The 21,258-nt window shown below is 32.6% G+C and overlaps 5 protein-coding genes across 6 annotated transcripts in view; 1 reads left to right on the top strand and 4 right to left on the bottom strand.

The window, feature by feature from the left end:
• LOC105157396 lies at positions 987–2,434 on the top strand. The gene is made up of 3 exons (XM_011073808.2): positions 987–1,260; positions 1,362–1,525; positions 2,179–2,434. Exons 1-3 carry the CDS (start codon positions 1,077–1,079, stop codon positions 2,287–2,289), a joined length of 459 nt encoding a protein of 152 aa, XP_011072110.2. The 5' UTR covers positions 987–1,076; the 3' UTR covers positions 2,290–2,434.
• On the bottom strand, positions 3,933–8,974 carry LOC105157176 (pentatricopeptide repeat-containing protein At3g62890-like). Its single transcript, XM_011073500.2, has 4 exons — positions 6,846–8,974; positions 6,687–6,768; positions 6,310–6,537; positions 3,933–4,224 (listed from the first exon to the last, which is right to left on the bottom strand). The coding sequence occupies exon 1, from the start codon at positions 8,923–8,925 to the stop codon at positions 7,087–7,089; it is 1,839 nt and encodes a 612-aa protein (XP_011071802.1). The 5' UTR covers positions 8,926–8,974; the 3' UTR covers positions 3,933–4,224; positions 6,310–6,537; positions 6,687–6,768; positions 6,846–7,086.
• Positions 11,089–13,700, bottom strand: LOC105157175 (LIM domain-containing protein WLIM1). 2 transcript variants are annotated; one of them, XM_011073499.2, is made up of 4 exons: positions 13,256–13,700; positions 11,957–12,106; positions 11,743–11,873; positions 11,089–11,656 (listed from the first exon to the last, which is right to left on the bottom strand). In XM_011073499.2, exons 1-4 carry the CDS (start codon positions 13,281–13,283, stop codon positions 11,474–11,476), a joined length of 492 nt encoding a protein of 163 aa, XP_011071801.1. In that variant the 5' UTR covers positions 13,284–13,700; the 3' UTR covers positions 11,089–11,473. The 2 variants fall into 2 exon arrangements, with proteins under 2 accessions (XP_011071801.1, XP_011071800.1); XM_011073498.2 differs by having other exon boundaries at positions 11,957–12,053; positions 13,256–13,683.
• Positions 14,634–18,235, bottom strand: LOC105157174 (succinate dehydrogenase subunit 7A, mitochondrial). Its single transcript, XM_011073497.2, has 4 exons — positions 18,048–18,235; positions 17,862–17,930; positions 16,495–16,597; positions 14,634–14,998 (listed from the first exon to the last, which is right to left on the bottom strand). The coding sequence occupies exons 1-4, from the start codon at positions 18,099–18,101 to the stop codon at positions 14,928–14,930; spliced, it is 297 nt and encodes a 98-aa protein (XP_011071799.1). The 5' UTR covers positions 18,102–18,235; the 3' UTR covers positions 14,634–14,927.
• The window catches only part of LOC105157173 (calmodulin-binding protein 60 A-like), a 5,761-nt gene continuing 4,202 nt past the window's right edge, over positions 19,700–21,258 (bottom strand). The window contains exon 8 of the mRNA XM_011073495.2: positions 19,700–20,736. The gene's annotated coding sequence lies outside the window, so the exon portion shown is untranslated. The remainder of the gene's footprint in view (positions 20,737–21,258) is intronic.

Raw genomic sequence — 21,258 nt, 5'->3', positions numbered from 1 at the left:
TTTAAAAAATTATGCATATAATCATAAGCAAATATTGATATTTTTTATATAAATTATTCCAATATTCTAAAAATACCAGATACTCTTCAGAAATGTATTACACGACAAAATATTATAATTATTATACAATTAGTTCAAATTTTAATCGAATCTGATTTGAATTAGAATTATCGCACCTCAATCTGATTTTTTTTTAAATAAACATGTATTCTTTTTTTTTAATTTGATATTATTTTATTTAGAAATGATTGAGTTAATTCTATCTAAAGTTTAAGTATATTAGCAAGAATTCTTAGTTTAAAAAAATTATATTAATTACAAACTATTTAAATTTGATAAAAATTAGATAAGAACCCCTTTTAATTTATATATCCATAGTTGGATTACTATTTTTTAAAAAAAATGATAAAAAGAAGAATATCTCCACTTAACAAGGAGAAATTTATATGTAAAATATAATTATAAATAATATTATTATAAATATTGAAAACGCTATTTTTTTTAATTATACCAAATATTAGGAATGTAAAACATGACTGTCGAAAATATCATTATATATTTTTAATATTCTTTTTTTTTTGAATTCTACGAAGATATTTGGAGATATTTATGTAATTACTTTTTTCTGGGGTAGGTGAAATTTAAAATATATAGGATAAGTTACAACGCATCCTCTGGTATTTTCCGTAATTACAAATATTTTATTTTGTTATTTAAAAAATTATAAATATCCTCTAAAAAAAACGATCGCCTAGCAAATAGATGATCGTTAATTATAGGGGTATTTATTATTCTGAAATAACAAAAATGTATTTATAATTATGATATATTTCAAGAGAACTCGGTGTAATTTACCCTAATATAAATTATAACTACAAAAGATTTTAGTATAAATTTTCAAAATGCTGGGATTTTTTTTCTTCAGTAAATATTTTTCCTTTTTTAGTGGTTGGGGTGGGGGTGGGGGGGGGGGGGGGGGTGGCAACTGCCAAGCCATTGACAGTGCAACTCTGGTAATCCAACACCCCAACGGCAAAGCCGACAAGCTCTACTGGCCCGTCGCCGCCAGCGAAATCATGAAGATGAATCCCGGCCACTACGTCGCCCTCCTCCTCACCACCACCCTCTACTCCTCCACCGCCGCCGCCGCCAAGAACGGCAATAATAACACCACCCCACTTCGCATAACCAGGATTAAACTCCTCCGCCCAACTGATACTCTTCTTCTTGGCCATGTCTACAGACTCCTCACATCTCAAGGTTTCTTCATTTTTTTTATTTATTTAATTTTGGGTACAAAAAAAATGTCTTTTTTTATTTAAAAAAACTCATTTTTGAAATGGGTTTTTAATTTCTTGCAGAAGTAATGAAAGGGTTGTGGGCAAAAAAGCAGGCGAAGATGAAGCAGCAACGGCCGGGATTGATTCCTGACAAGTACGGAAAGATCACGGCCGTCGAAACACTAATAAATCCAGATTTTGAAGCAGTAATTAGGAAAAATGATGTGGAGATGAAGAGCAAGCAGGTGAATATTTCTTTATTTTTTTTTCACAATTTCTTTTTCAAGATTAATTAATTAATTTTTTTGGTTAATTAATTACAAGAATTATAAGAATAATTAATTAATTAATTAATGAGTTGGATTAAGAATCAGCAGCAGATCTCAAAATCATTCTTGCTTCAATTATTATAAAGTAATTAAAGAAAGCCAAAAATAGTACAAAATACAGTTCAACAAAGTGATTATCAACATCTCAACATAATTATTATTTTTTTTATGCTTCTACTAAATAATTATTAAAATATCTGAATTTTATCATCTCTTTCCACCAATCATATTTTATTCATGCACATTAAAAAATATATTTAAAGAAATTATCACTCCACCCCAATTCTTTAGTTTATTTTTCTTCTCTTTATTTTTATATAAATATAATAAAAAGCACGTGCACGGAACGTGCACCAGTACAACGGTTTCTTTTAAAATTTGTCAAAAAAATAAATACCTGATTATTATTTAAAAAATTACAAACAACCCCTTAGAAATAAAGTCGTCTAACAAATACCGCTCGTAACGGCTCATTACAGTGGTATTAATTCCACGAGAAATATTTATAATTACGATAAATATTATAAGAGTGGTTGTAATTTATTTAATATGTGATTCTTGAAATTCAGGTAAAGGAGGAAAGGCAGAGGTCAAGAAAGAATAGAGCAGTAAATTCAGGTGTGTCCAAATCCAGGGGCTGGCAGCCATCATTAAACAGCATCTCTGAAGCTGGAACCTGACCTTTTTTCTTTTTTTTTTTTTTAAATTTTATTTGAGGTGTCCTTGAAACATATGGATAATTGTCTAAATTTTATCAGAGAAATGCAGATCCTATTTTGGACAACATTTTCATAGTGTAATGCAAACCAGAGATAACTTTTATCATCTCTTACTGTTGGTCTTTTATTTTATTTTATTTTTTTTCCTTTTTTGGTACGAGGGCGATCACAAAAATCGAAAAGCAGAGATGACACCCTTTTGGAATCTTAGTAAGATTTGAAAAAAATATTTCAAATGACTCAATTTAAAAAAAATTTAAAAGTTTATTAATATTTAATAAAATATAGTTCGAAATTAAAGTGGGGGGATTTTGAAATTTTTAAAATTTTTAGAATTATCTAAACAAATTCGGAGAATCTGTTACCAAGGATTTGAAATCTCCGTCCAAATGCAACCTTAATGTATAGGGTTGTATTTCGACGTTGAGTTTTTTTATTGTTTGAACAAGATTCGATTCGTTAAAAAACATCATTCATTATATTAAAATTTAAAGATTAATTCAATACATTGACATTTTTAAATTCACATATTAAAAGACCTACAAATTGTAGTTTATTGATGTATTGTTGAATTGATATATTGTTAATTTATTAAAATATTCATATAATTGCATCATTATGTTTTTTTTTTACAAAAAAAAAAAAAGAAGCGCATAAGCATCCCATGGTTGGTTGAGCACGTGTAAGTTTACTACATCATGTATTTTTTTTTTTTTTGAAATAAATCGATTATAATTACAATTATTCATATCGACATTAATATATCTAACAAAGACAATAGACAGCAACTTCCACTATGCAGTAGACAATATCTCACGTACATGGCGAGGTTCCAAGTTCCAACCCACGACATCTAAAATCATGGGGTCTCAACTTCGCCAACTGAGTTAAGCCTCATTAACTACTACATCATGTACTTATCCACAAATTATACCCCTCGTCTCCAAAGACTATCAAGATTTCTCTTAGTACTCGTTAGTTCCAAATTCTTAGGTCATTTGATTAAATTCAAATTGATTAACTACGGTCGTACATGAGTATTAGCCGTTGTTTTTATAAAATTAGATCAAAATATGAGTCAGAACTAAAAATTAATGTAAATGTTCATCAACTGTTATCAAAATTTTCATATTGATTTCATATAATCATGGTGGATAATATTAATTTTGCAACGATTTTTAAGCTCGGTCATTTATAATAGGGAGATTAATACACAAACCACCCATATCTGTTGCACAATTATAAAATCGAGAATATTAATAATCTATGTAATAATGTCGCTGTTTATTGGAAAAGTATATGTAATTTTCTAAAAGATAAGAATGATTTATGGAAATATTATTAACATTTTTATGGATGTGTTTAGTTATTCAAAATATAAGAATAATTTGTGTAAACAGATCAAACACCATTGTAAATAAAATTCAAAAAAGTACTTCATTTCTTTATAATATTTGCATGACTTGTACAAAAACGACCCTCATTTCACAACGACCTCGTTTATATTTTACAAACGTATAAAACTTTATTATATCTTATGTTTTAATATAACACGTAAATACATCGCGAGTGTGTGAATACGCGATCGAACAATAAATAAATATAAAAATTCATTATTTTTCCAACGAAATGAGAGAGTAAATTAGTAAAATAATTCTGAGAAATATTTCTTAATAATAATAATGAGATTATTATTATTATTAGCAATTAAAAAACCCTATTTCCAACATTCACAATCTCCCTCCAAAAACAATTGGGTGGCGTCCCAAACGCATATCCCAATCGCACCGTAGTCGTTGCACTTATCTTTGCACCACGCGTCCCCTCTGTTCAGCCAATCCACCGTTCCCCATGCGTGCGAGCATTTTACTTCTTCCGTGTATATATGCTTTTTTCCTGTCAATTATCTCAATTTATTATATTATTCAATATATTTTAATTTAATAATTGATTTAAAGACATCAATATTCAAAGTTGAATATTCGACTGAGACGAATAAACAATAAACGACTATAAAAATAGACATAAACTCACATTCTTAGAACTTAAATTCACAATTTTTTAGTTGTGGACTTCGACCTTACCAATCAAACACGACCCATTGGAAATTACATCTAATATTAAATGCCCCGAACTCAAATAGTCATAATTGATTTTTGAAAAACGAGTTATGAGGTTTCTATTCATAATTGATTATAAACGGCCTACTGGAGTTAAATTTCAAAACTAACATCATTCTTATGTCAAGAATTCCACCAAGTAATAAATTAATGAGTATAAAATGCAATCGGATTAAATAATAATTGCGATGCGATTAAAAGATGCTACAAATTCTAGCTTTTATCAAAATACGATTTTCGCCAAAAAGTGATTTTGGGGAAAAGCGGCTAAACAGTACAAAAAAATAAATAAATTAAATTATACACATGCATCGAATATACTCCGACAGCTAATTAAATATATATAAACTAACAGTCGACGCATACTCGAGTTGTGAATTTATCTAATACTATTTATATATACAGAGAGAGAGAGAGAGGGAGGGAGGGAGGGAGGGAGAGAGAGAGAGAGAGAGAGAGAGAATGAATGGTACCCCATCTCTCAAAAGGGTTCCACCAAGCAGCTTCAATGGGGAGAATTAGAGTGATGAGGAGGATAAGAGGCACAAATTTGGAGAAACTCATTTTCTTCTTCTTATTTGTTTTATATTCTTTTTCTTTTTTGTGATTATTCTCTTGGCTGAATTTCTAATTTATAGGCACCTTCTAATACGTTACATTTGTTTTTTCTTTTAATCTTCCCTAATAAATGTGTATGTTAATTAATGATCGTATAAATTACATTATTAATGCATCAATCCAACGCTTAAATTTGTACTTAAATCTATAATTATGATCATTTTGCAGTTGTTTTGATAAATGGCAATAAGATTCATTATTATATTATTTGATAATATTTAAATTCAAATACAAATCTAATATATCGAAATATATAAATCAATAAACCTATTTAACGCAAACAAAAAGACGAGACTACTATAAAAAAAATAGACAACATACCCACATCCGTGTGACTCGAGAACTTACGACCTGGTGGCTGGGAGACCTCTACCCCACTACTCAATTCAAATTCAAGCTTGATTAAAAGAAATATTAAAACTTTTACATCACTACATTTATGGAAACATATATTTAACTCTTGAACTAATGTGAATTATATTATTCGGGAATCATTAAATATATAGTCAATCTTATAATAATTATCCTTCATTTTTTTCTCAATTTATATATATACATATATATATATATATTCCAACATAAACATTAAACTATAATAATTTCTTTTTGTAATGATCCCTATGTTATTGAAATGTAATGTCAATGTTTTAAGTTCAAGTTCACCTTCACTATATTATATTTTAATTTTAAGTGGAAAATATGGTCTTTTATTTTGTATAGGTTATCGTGTGAAAATAAAAATATATTTGGATTATCAATGAAATTGTGTTTTATATTAGACTGTAATGTCAAATTAATATTATATATGTATAAACAAACATATTTTCACTTTAATTACTGTTTCGAAAATCAAAAACTGAAAATGAAAAAATAACCAAAGGGTTCCACCAACCCTTTTAAGTTAGCACTAATGTAGCATCAGTTTGCAGTTCTTTTGGAAGCCAAAATAATAATACAAGTCAGAAATCTTGTAAACATCTGATTGTGATGAATATATATGTTTCAATAGTGAGTCAAAGTCTCATTTGATTGAACTATGTACCTAAATTAAATGAAACTTTTAGGTACAAATCTTAAAATTATATGCTAATGTAAGAAATTAATAATCTTCGTATCCAATTCTTTCAGAAGAAATCGATAGGCCTTAAATCTGCGATAAATGATTTATCTACGCTGAGTTTATCAATAAGAGAAATGAATTAATAAAACATCAAGTCGAAGAGACGAAGGATACAACATTTACCTGAGCTTCAACAGAACTGAGTGAGCAGATTGATCCCTTAACAAAGCACGTTGTAAAATAGCCAAAAGATATGGTGTCATACATCTGGGAAAGTTTTGACTTCAAGTTCTTGAATGGCTGATGTGAGGTTTAGTCGGGCTTACTAGTTCTCTCGTTTCCAGTCTTCAGTGAAACGGCAAAGGATTCAAGATCCCACCTGGTATTGAGACATAATAGTGCCAACCTTTCCTGTCCAAATGATGAAAATTGAGCATATTACAGCAAGACAGTTTGAATATTCCAAAGTGAATCTGAAAGACATCAAGGAGAGACCATAATACGCATACCATAAAGTAGTGTATTAAGAAAAGGTTAGAGCCAAATGGAGAAAAGATTACCTGTGAAGTAGCTCAAAGATGTCTGAAGTTGGAGAAGGATGAGTTACACAACACAAATATTTGTCCTGTTAGCATAAACAAGCTGCAAAATTGCAGATTGTCATGAATAGTGAACTACTATTCAAGATGGAAGTTTTATTACAACCCAAAACTTATTACCTAATCAGTGGAGCAGTAGTAGATCTGCCGTGCAACTTTCATGATGCAGTGTCTGCAATAGATTCTTCTTGATGGGTTCTACAAACTTTTCGGCCCCAGACAGCTCTGCAATACTACTTTTGCCAGACAGTTCAAACTTGTGTTAAACCGAGATCCACTTGACCACTGAGGAATAGCAACCAAATGAAGCTGAATATACAGTGTGCACCAATTCTCCTTGGTCATGTTTGGGAACTGACCACTACCAATAATCCTTACACGAACACTTTCCTTCTTTAAAAGTGTGGAAACGAGAACGATCTCTAACAACAATTTCTCTGTCGTAAACTTTGGAAATGGCCTTCAGAGCAGTGTGACAGTCCTCACATGTTCTTAGATTTTTTACTATTCTTATAGAAGTCCTAGGCGGAGTATTCATGATCCCAAAAGCAATTGCTAGCTTTTCGCTATGCCAAGCTACTGCTTGCTCTCTATCTTCTTCACTCAAATCAAATGATACATGTGTGGCATCAGCAGCATAGCCAACTAGCCCAACTCTCTTCAGTATTTCACTTAACTTCTGTCTAATGTCTCTTATCTGTGGATGGAGCAAATCTGCAACTCGAAACTCATGAACAGCACCATTTACCTCTATCCAACTACATCCAATATCTGATTGGTTCTTCTGCTTGTCCATCGTTTTCCTAAGAAGAGCAACTTTTTCCCATTTTCCTAGCGAAGCATACAAGTTGGAAAGCAGCACATCAGCTCCAGCACAACTCTGAGGGTCAAGTTGCTCTAAACGATTAATTATGCGTTCCCCAAAATCAGCATCACGATGAATTCTGCAAGCACTAAGCAAAGCCCTCCATACAACTATATCTGGATTAAGGGGCATGGTTTTGACTATTCCAAATGCCTTTGCCAAATAGCCAGCACGGCCGAGCAAATCAACATAACAACCATAGTGCTCGATCTTAGTCACAATTCCCCACAAAATCTCCATGTTATAGAAAATTGAAGAGCCCTGCTGCACAAGACCAGAATGGCTACATCCATTTAGAACCCCCAGAATAGTAATATCATTAGGGATTAATTTGTCAGTTAACATTTGCTGAAACACACGTATAGCTTCTTCACCAAGTCCATGAATTGCTAACCCGGATATCATACTAGTAAAATTGTGAACATCTCGTCTCGGAATCTTGTCAAAAACACGATATGCACAGTCGATCCTCCCACACTTGGCATACATATCAATAAGCGCAGTCATAATATTAGAAGTTTCTGAAATACAATTTTTATCCATGTAAACGTGAATCCAGTTTCCCTGGTCCAACGATCCGAGCTTAGCACACGCAGAGAGCGCACAAACAAGAACAGCCTCATTAGGCTTCAGTTCGCAAGACATATCATGAAAATATCTAAGGGCATCAGTGTACCTCCCACAACTAACAAAACCCGAAATCATCACAGCCCAAGATACATCATTTCTCACCGGCATTTCCCAAAAAAATTCACCTGCTCGTCGCATATTCCCATTCTTAGCATACGCAGACACTAAACTAGTCCATGAAAACACGTCTCGCTCAGTCATTTCGTCAAACACGCTGTACGCATCATCCACCATACCGAAAACACTGTACACACTGATCACAGAATTAGCCACGTACAAATTCAACAAAGACCCATTTTTTATCACCATCCCGTGAACAGTCTGCCCATGTACAGCCAGTTCTTGGTGAGCACAGGAAGTGATCACAAAAGTGAAGGTATACTCATCAGGTACAGATCGAGCAGTGAGCATCTGGCGAAAAAGACTGATGGCCTCTGAACAATACTGGAGTTTTGAGTAGGCCCGAATCATGAGATTCCATAACAGAGTTGGCGGTGAAGGCGAAGGATAATAGTCGAATAAGGTCCTCGCAACACTGAGGTTCTTGGAGTGAAGGTAGCAGTGGATGAGTGAGTCAGTCAGAGAACAACGTGATAATGCGAGTGACCTAGCGATGATCTGCGCGTGAATTTGCTTGATCTGGGAGATTGGAGGGCGTCTGCTAAGGAGTTGAGAGAGCGATCTTCCGCAGACATGGGGTTGCATTGGATGGTTTTGGTAATGGCGGGAAAAGGTTGGATCTTCCCCCTGAGTGTGGGAGGTTGAATTCGGGGACTTGAAATGAATTTCCTCTTTTAGAAGGGACGATAAAAGATAAATTAGAATAAGTTTTTTTTATTTAATAAATTTGTCCTAATTACAAATATTAATCATTATCTAAAAAAATTACAAATACGTCTTATATTTGATCAAATTGTGTAATTCTTGTACGGAAGTTAAGAATTGTCGACTATACTGTTATTGTTTATTTTTCTTCTTAAAAATATAAAAGAATTGGACAACATGGATGAAAAATTTCCAAAAATGATAAAAATAAATTATCCACTTACTTCATAAGTAAATAAGCAAAATTCTAATTCAATAATACATTTTGGTCATATCACTATAAAAAATGGACGAAAATTTAACTGAAGCTAATGAATTTGGGCTAATTGTTATCCTTATAATAATAAAAAATTGTTTGACCTCCAAATAAGTCAGTACTAAGTGAATTGAAGTAAATATGAATTCTCATTGAATGTTTTTGCTAATATCAATAAATTCGATTAATTTTGACTAACGGATGGATCAATTTTGTTAAATGGAAATAAACATTAGAGGTAGTAGATGTAATTTTTCATACTACAGTCGATTTACGTATAATTACATCAAATATCAGAAGACAATGGTGCAATCAAAATTTATTTAAAATTTTGAAACAAAACTCTTACATTTTTCTCACATTATTAGATAGAGGATCAGAACACATAAAAATATCTAAATAAGCATGTTAGGTCGAGAAAAAAAGACTTTTTTTACATAAATTGAGTCGAAATTCAGACGATGTCATATCATCAGGCAATATATGGCTCCTTATTTAAAAGGGTAAATTACACCAACACCTTCTGATATTTGACATAATTACAAATACATTCCTTTTAAATAAAAAAGATTACATTTATCCTCCTTAAGGTTTGTTCCGTCTTACGTTTAACTCCACTGGTGGGGTTTCGGTGAATTTATCATATGTTATTCCCGAATACCCTTGATAAAAAGTTTGACTATGATTTAACCAACTTTTCAAACGAAAATGCCCTTTGAACCAAATTGTAATGTTTTAAAATATTGAGGGGGTTAAAATGCTATAATCTCACATACTTTATACTTAAATGTAATAATTTTTTTTTGCTAAACTAGCCATTGTTGTCTATTAATATCGTGAGGATTATCTTATATATTATGGTTAATTACATTTACATCCCCTAAAGTTTAGTATAATTACAAATACATCCTTATTATTGAAAATTACATACACACTATTTTTTGTCAGAAAAATAAAGGGGTTTTTTGCATTTGCACACTTATTTTCTATCTAATAAGAATATAATTGTAATTATACTAAATTTTAGGGGGTGTGGATGTAATTTACCCTAATATATAAAATAATTCCACAATATTTAATGGATAAAAAATGGTTAGCTTAGCAAAACAAAACAAAAAAAATATTACAGTTAAGTACAAAGTATGTGAGAGCATAACATTTTAACCCCCTCAATATTTTAAAACATTACAATTTGGTTCAACGGGCATTTTCAGTTGGTCAAATCATATCAAACTTTTTATCAGGGATATTTTGAAAATAATATGTGATAAATTTACTGGAAAGGAGTCAAATATAAATTGAACAAACCTCAAGGAGAATAAATGTAATTTTGATCAAACAAGAATGTATTTATAATTATATTAAATTTCAGGGAGTGTTGATTTCATTTATCCTAAAAATTATTTAAGAGAAACATGAACAATTATCCTTTTTCAACTGAAAAAACCTTGTGTTTTTTACCTTCCTTTTTTTCATACTTTTGTGTGTTGAACTCTACATAATATTATGGTTGAATTTTCTACTGTAAACCGTATTACATCTCCTACTTCATTCAATATATGCAAGTCATGTGTATAAAGATGACATCATGTCTTTTACTTAAATGTTTTTTTATACACGTGGTGTATGTATGTTGAATGGAGTAGGCGATGGAATACGATTTGTAACAGAAAATCCAATCCGCCTAATGATCAAATCTTCAGAGGAAGAATTTGTAATGTAAAACATGACAATAACACAATTACTTCCGACTCGAAAGCATCACCCGTAGTTGTTAACAAACGTGATCATCAATAAAACCAAAGGGAGTAATCAATTAAACAAACTTTCAGCTTACATAACATGTTGGCTCTAATCTGGATCAAGAAAATGAAAGAAGAACTATATAGCATGAATGCAAGCAGTACATGACAGTCGAAAAAGAATCGACACGAGAAGCAAACTCGAAACAAGAAAAGCTCGTTGGCCCGTATCAGAAATCCCTTCTTAAGCATCAACAAGCATTTGAAAAGAAGATATGCATAGAATGTCACCAAGTAACAGAATGAATCATCCAGTTTTAACTTCTGTAATATAGACATAGGAGCTGCATGCACCTGCAGCTCAGAATGCTGAAGTGTCTAAATCTGATATGGCGTATTTTTCACATTTGTCGAACTTGCTAACGTCGATTCAGGCTGTTCCGTTTACTTTGTCTAGTTGGCTGAAGTTACCTTTTTGTTTGAAGAGCTGAGTGTGATGATGCCTGCAATAGAGCCGGTGCTCGTGGGCAATGTAATTTGACGGGCTTATCACGCAGCCACTGTGACTGCACTTGAAACAAGTTCTATGATACGACGAGCCATCAACTGCTACCTGTAGTATTTTGCCATTAGCAGAGTGAGATGAAATCTCATTGGGGAATTTGAGTTCGGATTGAGTTCCTTGAAATTCTTGAGTACCTTTTCAAGGGGGTAAACTTTTTTGTTGCAAGCAACGCATTTATCCTGAGTTCCTGCAAACAAACTCGAAAATTTGCTATATGTTGGGGCCTGCTCGGTGGACCTATCGGCTCTAGCAGTTCTTGGGGCGCCTGTGAATGAGAAAGGAAATCAGATAAGCTAGAGAAAACGATGAGCTGCAGAGAGTGAGAATCAACTCAAATCGTGCTACAACCTTCGAAGCTCTTGTCCAAGCTCCCAGTCATCTTGAATAGCTGATTAAAATGTGGTTTGCAGTACAGGACCCCTTCATAGGAACAGTAATTACTCAGCTGCAGAGCAAAACTTGACATATTAGCCATCTCCATAAGAAATGCATATAGAGCTGAAAAAGCAGAGACAGAAAACGTGTCATGAGAATCTCGACTTAGGACAAAGAAGATCAAACAAGGAAGTTTGAAATCATAAACCTCCATACTTGAACAACTACTGGAAAGTGAGTGAAACAACATGAATATTAACAGACTCTGAGATCAAGAACAAGAAAATGTTGAAGTATCTAATGATTCTAGCCAGATAACATCGTTTACATTCTTCAATGCTCCGAGGCAAAAAGATGCAATAAAATGGTTTTCGGACACTAATCAGCATCGCGGTAATTTGTACTCAACATTTGCAACTTCATTCGCAACTCATGGGTATGACGAATGCATATATAAGTAACCGGCTCACATCTGATGGATTAGGTTCTTGATCTATCAAACATGTAAGATGACCATTTGGATACTCTTTTAAGCTTCTGGTAATCCTAATTTTTTAAAGCAAGTCACTGAAGTATAGATGACATTCAGAGAATAACAAGAAACTTGACATCATTGAGCCAAATTTGCAGCTATAGCACATAACATTCACTCAAAATAAACATAAACTATGGCCTTAACAGTTGGAATTTTGAAAAATATAACTAAATCTTCATGGCTGGAATAGGACTGGAAATTCAGATGATCTCAGCCAAACTATCATCCAATCAAACAGCCAAACTTTCATCAGGCAGATCCAATCAAGAATCAAGAAAGCTTTCATAATAACAAATGTTAATATCTTTTTTTGAAATTGAAAATACAAGTAGACTCTTAAATTTTTTGAATGTTAAATCGATTCAAACATTACATCAATATACTAATATAAATTACCAAAAAATTATAATAAGTTTCGATTCAACTACTACATCAATATGACTGCAAACAAATTGCAATACCTCACAAATACCCACCCGTTTGGTCGGATTTGAACCCATGATCTTAGAACAAGCATTTACAGGAAACTCATATCAGAACAAGAAAATTCTGGGTCCAAGAAACAAACAATTTTCTTGAATATAGCAAATAAACACACACACAAGAACTATACATTACAGCAGCAAAAGGGCTTTAGGAACACCACCTTTCTTGCACATATCAAGCAAATCACGAGAAAAAAAAAATAGCAAAAGGGCTAAAACAAAAACAAAAACAAAAAAAAACAAAAATCAGACCTTGAGAGTCCCTTTGCAGTGGTGGCATCTAAAACAGGTCTTGTGATAAACCTTGGTGTCAGCAGTGAGTTGATCCACTAAGTATACAGTCTTTTCACAGGCCTTACATTTCTGTGTTGTCCCTGCAAAACTTGCCATATTCTTCAATCTTCACCTTCTTAATAATACTCAGATGTTCAATTCTGTACCACCACCCCAAGAAACTTCAAAACACACCACTTCAAGAAATCAACACAACAAACTTCTGTCTCATAGAGCGCTCTCTCTCTCTCTATATATATATATGTCTGTATATATGTATGTATATATTTATTTGTACAGGTCGGCTGGTGGAGCGTTACCATGTGTACAGCAGTGCTGGGCTTTTTGACAAAGTATGAAATTATGCATGCATTGTATGTAGCTGTCTATAGGAGGGGCATGGTATTTTAATGTTGGAATTTAATATATTGAACTCATCATCAATTAAATTATTTATATAGTAGTGACACTAAAATATCCTTTCAAATTAAAGCAATCCAAATTTGGTGGTATTTGTTTGTCAATTCTGTTTTACTTTGCTAACAAAATTATAATTTGCTTGGTTGATGCTATTGAATTACTCAGTATTCACCAATAATCTCTTACCTCACCTCTTAAATTTATTGATATGTAAAAACAAATTGAATGGAAATCAATATTTACCTTTCATTGACTTATTACTGAAGAGTAACTCATTGAAGGTCAAATAAATTGTTTGTAACTAAAATACCCCTATGACGGTGAATATATACTTTCTCACTTACGTTAATAAATGAAGATGTATAAGTATAATTTAGTTATAAAAAATATTGGTTTGACCTACAATAATCAATTATAAGTCAATCGATGCTAAATATATTTATCGAGGTTCCTTTTATTAACATCATCAAATTCGAAGAATTTTGATTAATAAAAATATTTATTTGTTAAATAGAAGCAAACATCAAAGGTACTAAATATAATATTCTAAATTACAAGATGTCTATGTGTAATAACATCAAATTGCAGAAGATGGTAGAATCATTATCCCTATTTATAAGTAGGATACAAACTTTAAAGGAGAATGTTGTAATTAACCCAAGAAATAAATAAAAATAACATTGATGATCATGTTTAAAGTTGGGAGTGGGGCCACAACTCAAAATCAAAATCATCATTAGGTGTGCTTTCATTTAACTTATTTTCTTTTTCCTTTTGGCATTATATAATGTGAGACAGATGCATTATTAATGTACAACTCATATTCTTCTCTCAACTAATAATCATATACTCTTTTCAAATTTTGAACAAAAGAAAATGTTGTAAAGGCATCACCTACCTTCACACCTTTGGGGGAATGGGGGCAGAGACAGAGAGATTGAACCAAAACACACTTTCTGCCAAAAATGAAGCATCAGAGATTCACAATCTGAAGAGCCCATAAACAAATTTTGGCACTTCAATCTAATAAAATTAAGTAAAATCAAGAAACTAGTGCATGATACATTCCACAGGGATGTCCAGGGATTTTTGACATTTGAAATATGTGAAGTATATTGGATTACTTTATTCCAACACATGACCAAGTCAGTTCAAACATAGTTCTGCTGCACCAGAAATTTCAAGTGTTTTCCTGCCCTCAATCCTGCATTCATGTGGATAGCTTCTACCCCTATGCACTCGATTTTTCTTTCCGGGCTTCTTCTCGCATGACTGCTCTAACGTAGATCTCGTAGCAGCATCCTGTAAGCAACAGTATCATGGTTGTACAAGACTCGAAAGCATTCGAATAAACAATTAAAATAATACAAAGAGTAATCAAGAATTGCCTTTTGAAGCTTATTGTTATGATGTAGTGTTCCACAGAAGTTCAATTGACTATATAAATGGCTCTGCATATGCAAATAAGATTTCCTTGGGCCAAATAATACTGAAGCAGCATTTATCAGATCATGTGTGGGGTTGCTTTTAACAAACCCAAATTATTAAAAAAGAAAAAAAAAGATTGAACTGTCAAATTCATTTCCCAGTAGCATGTTTGTTCAACTAACAAGAGAGGTCCGCAGCAGTTTTAATTGCAGATATTTAAAATTTATAACCCTTTACAAATTATGTAATACAAAAATATTTACAAGCTCGATATATAAAAATATATATTATATAGTAAATTATTTATGTTCAAGATTAATACATCATATCATTACTCGAAAAAGATATAAAATATTATAGATTAATTATATTATAAACTTGTATATTTTACAATGGTGTTTATACAAATACAACGTATATTTTAAAGGGTAAACTATGTTTTGCCATCTGAACTATGCCCATTTGTACACTTTGGCATCTAAACTTTTTTTGTATCAACTTGTCATCTCAACTATACGAAATTTGCACTTTGCCATATATGAGGGATTTTTTGTTGATTTTTTGCCGGAAAAACATCAAATGTGCATATGTGAAAAATATCACATCACATAACTTTTAAACATTACATGTGCATTGCATGTGATTTTTTTTAACAAAAAACTTGGTTGAAAAACAGTTATAAATTGCAAAATGCAAAACTTCGTAAAGTTGAAATGGCAAGTTGACGAAAAAAAAGGTACAGATGCCAAAGTGTAAAAATGGTCAGAGTATCAGCAATTGTTTTCTAAAGAAGATATATATATGTGTGTGTGTGTATGTATTTGGTGGTGCAAGTTTGCCTTCAATCAAAGACAACAAAGGGATCTTTTTGAGCCAGATTTGCATTTTCAAATTGTGTCTAGACATACCACTCTTGATGTTCAGTTTGAGTGGTTTGAGAACCTGTTTCCAGGACCAGTAGGTGACACCACTAAATTTATACTGATTTCAACTTCAATAAAGGTTAAGTTGTGTATACCTTTTTTATTTTCTTCGACCAGTGGCAAAAGAATCACGAGAAGCTCGTGCAACTTTACATATAACCTCTAACTTCAGTCAGAAAAAATATGATAATAACTGGTCAATAAGAATACGACAAGTTCCAGGAACCTCCTACATATTGCTGCAACTCCACTTGATTTAGGTTCAGATAAAATAGAGTTGTAAGTATCAAAGTTATCCTATACTAGCTTTTAAGTTTATCTGCTTTAATATATCATCTGGAAAAGCATGTTACAAGTTAATCAAATGCTTTTAGGACAGCGGTTGTTAACAACATCCATACAACCTAGAAACGGATAACTCAATTTTTGGTGAAAAGATAAGCATACCAGCTACCACCACAATGGTAAGAACATCTCCCACCATTTTGAGACTCCTCAGACTTTTCTTATGTGATTTGAAGCGTTTTAGAGATGGATCCTCCGCCAAGAGCTGAAAAACAATAAAACCAACTCAATCACATTGTATGGTGAATTACATGTCGGACTGCCAAAATTTTACAAGTTGTGATATGACTGCTAGGACATTCCATGTACCAAGCAAAATAACAATGTAGTTGATGTAAGTGATGCACACACGAGTTTAAAAATAAGCATGTGCTCCAACATAGGAACCTTGAGGCCACAGAATACTATACTCAATATGCATCCATTTAAGTTATGAAAGGAAGAAAGAAGCATATCAAAAGCATCATACAAGGATATTTTGAAAAGAATTTGGTAATCCTCTTATAAGTGGTCCTAACCATATGAATGGTGTTTCTTATCCACTCTCTCACAATAAAGATATCATTTACTTTCAATATCATGGTTCCTGTCTTCAAGTGTTAGCCTACAACAATCAGATTGTATACAAAAATGACAGAAATAATTCAGGAGTGGAACTGTCGAGCTCCAACTTGAATTCAGAATCACAGTCATGATACTTGGATCATTGACAGAGAACTTTATTAACTCAAATTCAGATGTAAATTTAAATCAAGATTCCAATTTTATCACGAGATCTTTAAACTCCGTTTGCATTGAATTCATGCATCTGAAATTATTTCAGACTCATAACCAGAGAAACTGCCATAAGCAGATCAAAATGGAAGGCGAAAAATATAATACTGTGTATGTTGGCTGTTTCATTGCCTGCGCAAACAACCATTGCCAATGAAGTTACTCACCGCAAACATGACATCAACCAGCAGAAAATCCATGAGTCCCAAGTTTACTGCTTTTGTTTACAAAACACAAAATCAAATTATCTCATCGCTTGATCAACTTAATACGTTTATTAGTCAAGAATTTTCAATTTTGATATTGAAAATTCTTAATTAATAACTTTTAACGTTGTTAATATTACTAAGAGTACTTTTTTAAGTAAATTCACTAAATCATTCCCCATTTCAATCCACAATTAATCAAATTGATTGGCCAGCCTCAAGAATGGGACACTAATTCAGGACATGGAGTGATAGGCAAAAAGGTAACCTCGAAACATCATCTACTCTCTTAGCTTTCTGTCCTGATTTTAACACTTCAAACCTGACCATCAAAACAAATTCTTTGCTCAACGCACATACGCATTCAGAACCTAATCATCAATATAATTCTAACTAAAATCGATCAAAAAAGATCCAAAAATCATATTGAAGTTAATACCCAAAAAACCGTAAATAAAGAGAAAAAGGGAAAATCAAATAAATACTCACAGCCTTCTCCCGAGCGCCAGGCTCGACATGAAATCCACGCCTTGATAGCATTAACGAATCGTCAGCCTTCTGCAGTAAATCAAGATTCACACAAAAACCCATCAATTTTCACAGCCCAAATCCACATTTAACCAAAGCAAAAATAGGAAAAAACAATAAGTAGACATAACAGTATAAATGGCGTACCTGGGAACGGAGCCTGAGAGCGGATAGAGCAGTTTTATTGAGTAAAAAGGCCATTTCTTTACACACAAAGGTCACAGAAAATGTATTGAGATGAATTCACAGAACTAGATGGCAGCGTGAGACTTTTTCCTGAAATTATTAGAGCATGGGAGGGGAAAATTGGGGGTTTACAACCTGAAATTATAATGTATTCGTACAAATCAATCTTAAATTATGGGATAAATTACAAGATAGTTACACTTTCCCCTCTCAAATTTCATATAATTATACATAGATTCATCAGTTATAGCTAATATTTCTGGAGTTTATTTTCGCCTAATAAATAAATCCATCAGTTAATTAAAATTAATTGAATTTGTCGATTTTAATAAAAAACTAAATAAAAATTAATACTTACCCTAGATTGACTAATGGTTAAATAATTTTTTTGAACTAAACTACCCTTCTAACGGTGAAAATATACCTCATCATATGCATTAATACTTGAACATGTATGAGGGTAATTTGGTCATAAAAAGATTTATTTGATTTGCAATAAATCAGTAATAAGTCGATCAGTAGTTAATATAGATTTTTTGTTGATATCAGCAAATTAGGTGAATCTTAACTAACGGATGGACTTGTTTGTTAGACCGAAGCAAACTTCAGTAGTACTAGGTGTAATTTCCCAAACTACAAGAAGTCTACGTGTAATTACATCAAACCTCAGGAAATGGGAGTGTAATTATTTCTAAATTATATTAATATTCTTCAGATTAAGTTAAAATATACAAATACATCATGCATTTTGTAAAATTACAGCTAGATCAGTGTAATATTTTCAGGATCAATCGTGCAAGATTTGTTTCAAGAAATGTAGTTGTATTACAATTATAACTTTGGAGAGAGTGTTTATAATTTTATAAAAAGAGATGGTATATTTATAATATTATAAAAAGAAGGGGGTGCCAACGTAATTTACCAAAACTTATAAAAATAGAACTTGACACCCTTCAATTTCAACATTCATGTACTCTTGGCCAGTGACTTTTGTTTCCAAAAAATTACGCCAGCATGAATATGAAGGGATTGTTTTGTCATTTTTATAGATTTCCATCCAAATCCAATTATGCTCTATTTTTTTTAATTTTTATTTAAAACTTTTGCTAATTAGATTTGCACTACTCATAATTAGTCTTCGTCCCACGAGCAAATAAAAAAAATCATCGTCATGAATATATAAAAAAAATTATGGTATGTAAAAAAAGAGAAAAAAAAATAAATTTGTTAAAAAAAAATTCACGGTTTGAGGGGATAAAAAGAAGTCATTCAGAGAAAAAAATTATAATTGTGAAAATATTAAAATTATTATTATGACTATTTCTTTAAAGAATAATTAAACTAAAGGATAAATTGAAATATTTAAAAATTGATACGAAAATTTTTTTGTGTTGATAGATTTGGATTTGAGGGAAAAATTTGGAGAAATGATTTCAAAATTACTCGAATTGAAAATAATTTGAAATCCATCAATAAAGCATAGTTCAAAATATTTGAAATTTTTTAAATTTAGAATTATCCAAATAAATATTATAATTGCAAATCATTCAATCCAAGTGCAACTTTAAATAAGTTAATTCCAAACACCCTCTTATACTCTTTTTGGTCAATCCTGCAAAGATATTTGATCGGGTTAAACATAGGTTCGGACCAGTATGTTAATTTCCTCTTAATACCATGTTTGGTTGCCCAACAAACAAGTTTCCGAAATACCATAAAGCTGGAGTTCAAAGAAAGAATGCTGTAACTGGCTTCTAAGCAAACTCAGGTCCTTGCTTACATATTTCAACATTCAAACAAGTCTTTGAAAGAGAAACTAACATTGGTTTTCACTATGTCTAAATGTCATATTACCAATAAGACAAGAAGTTTGCAGCTTCTTGTTCTCCGGACTCAAAGATGGATAGCATAAAACATACCCTGAAGCTCTTTCTGCAGCCGGTTTCCGTCTTTCAGTTCAAGAACGCTTCAGCCGTTCCATGTAAAACTGCATCCTGCACACTCTTCACGTCTCTCTTTGGTCCGGGTAATTCCTGCAAATGCATCTTCAAACTGCATCCCACATGCAAGAAGTCTTGTGAAATGTAGGATTGTATACAAAACCGCCCGTCATCAAACACAAACAGGAAACTCTTCAGAAGCATCACTTCTGGGAGATGGTCTCTACAAAGGGTGTTTGACTAGTTTGCATGATGCTTCTCATAGACAGTCTCAAGTGCAACGCTTAACCGTATTTCACAAGTTCAAGTTTCACAATCAGCAGCCGAGAGGTAATGAAGTTATGCTGTAGTGTTCTTGAGTGCATAACGGAGATCCATTCTTTCCCCTTCCTTGTACACTTAGCATGCATGAAATGTAATAACGATCTCAGACCACAGGCTCCATTGACGGAATTAAATGTATTAAGATTTGGAGCAGTTGGAGATCCGCAGGCGCTAGCCAAGCTGCCTTCTCAAATCCACCAAGGAACCAGGTTGGCACACCCAACCAATCACATTTTGGCCGTTCTCTTAAATTGTACACCAATGTGACAGGTGCAATGTACTCGCCATGTGATCAGCTTGGATTTAACCAAACCCCATCCAGGATGGAATTTCCCCAACTTCCATTGACAGCATTCTAACAGTTGTTTCCTTGTATGTATAGGTATCTACACACACGCACAGATAGTTCCATTTTCAGTCCACAGCAAATGTCTCAGAAATTGAGAAATTCAGAATCATTTCTGTATATCAGCATACGTATCAGTAACTACATTAATTTAGAAGGAAATAATACGTGCAAGTTTCACGGGGATATGCATGTATAAATGCTAGTGCCAACTGTAATAAGAAACTAAAGAAAAGAATATATAAGTCTGCCACTGCATTTTCCAAACCAAATTGCACTTTCCTGTTGTGAGATATTGACTATATACTGCACCTGATGAAAGGAAATGTATTCAAATTTGTAGCAGTTGGAGATGAAAGGTGCTAGACAGGCTGTTCATGGAAATTCTTGCCAGAACCAAGCTTGGACACACCACCAACCAATCACATTGCAAGTACTATTGCACTTGCATTGTGGTTGGTCCTGTTCATGTGTACACCAACAACATGCAAGTGTCATTTACACGCATGTGATTGGCTTGCATTTAACCAAACCTGATCCGGGCTAAAATTTCCCCAACATC

Source organism: Sesamum indicum, linkage group LG3 (genome assembly GCF_000512975.1).
Source record: "Sesamum indicum cultivar Zhongzhi No. 13 linkage group LG3, S_indicum_v1.0, whole genome shotgun sequence".
In the NCBI taxonomy this organism is placed as follows: domain Eukaryota; kingdom Viridiplantae; phylum Streptophyta; class Magnoliopsida; order Lamiales; family Pedaliaceae; genus Sesamum; species Sesamum indicum.
This window is presented reverse-complemented; position numbering and strand designations above follow the sequence as displayed.

What these genes read in the sequence shown, in the direction of transcription:
- LOC105157396 (XM_011073808.2), top strand. Translation starts at nt 1,077, where the DNA reads ATGAAGATGAATCCCGGCCACTACGTCGCCCTCCTCCTCACCACCACC. An exon ending in CAGACTCCTCACATCTCAAG is followed by an intron (nt 1,261 to 1,361) that starts GTTTCTTCATTT and finishes AATTTCTTGCAG; the next exon opens with AAGTAATGAAAGGGTTGTGG. An exon ending in TGGAGATGAAGAGCAAGCAG is followed by an intron (nt 1,526 to 2,178) that starts GTGAATATTTCT and finishes CTTGAAATTCAG; the next exon opens with GTAAAGGAGGAAAGGCAGAG.
- LOC105157176 (XM_011073500.2), bottom strand. Translation starts at nt 8,925, where the DNA reads ATGCAACCCCATGTCTGCGGAAGATCGCTCTCTCAACTCCTTAGCAGA.
- LOC105157175 (XM_011073498.2), bottom strand. Translation starts at nt 13,393, where the DNA reads ATGGCAAGTTTTGCAGGGACAACACAGAAATGTAAGGCCTGTGAAAAG. An exon ending in CTTGGACAAGAGCTTCGAAG is followed by an intron (nt 11,874 to 11,956) that starts GTTGTAGCACGA and finishes TCTCATTCACAG; the next exon opens with GCGCCCCAAGAACTGCTAGA. An exon ending in AAGTTTACCCCCTTGAAAAG is followed by an intron (nt 11,657 to 11,742) that starts GTACTCAAGAAT and finishes AAAATACTACAG; the next exon opens with GTAGCAGTTGATGGCTCGTC.
- LOC105157174 (XM_011073497.2), bottom strand. Translation starts at nt 18,101, where the DNA reads ATGGCCTTTTTACTCAATAAAACTGCTCTATCCGCTCTCAGGCTCCGT. An exon ending in CTCTCAGGCTCCGTTCCCAG is followed by an intron (nt 17,931 to 18,047) that starts GTACGCCATTTA and finishes GATTTACTGCAG; the next exon opens with AAGGCTGACGATTCGTTAAT. An exon ending in TACCATTGTGGTGGTAGCTG is followed by an intron (nt 14,999 to 16,494) that starts GTATGCTTATCT and finishes TGTTGCTTACAG; the next exon opens with GATGCTGCTACGAGATCTAC.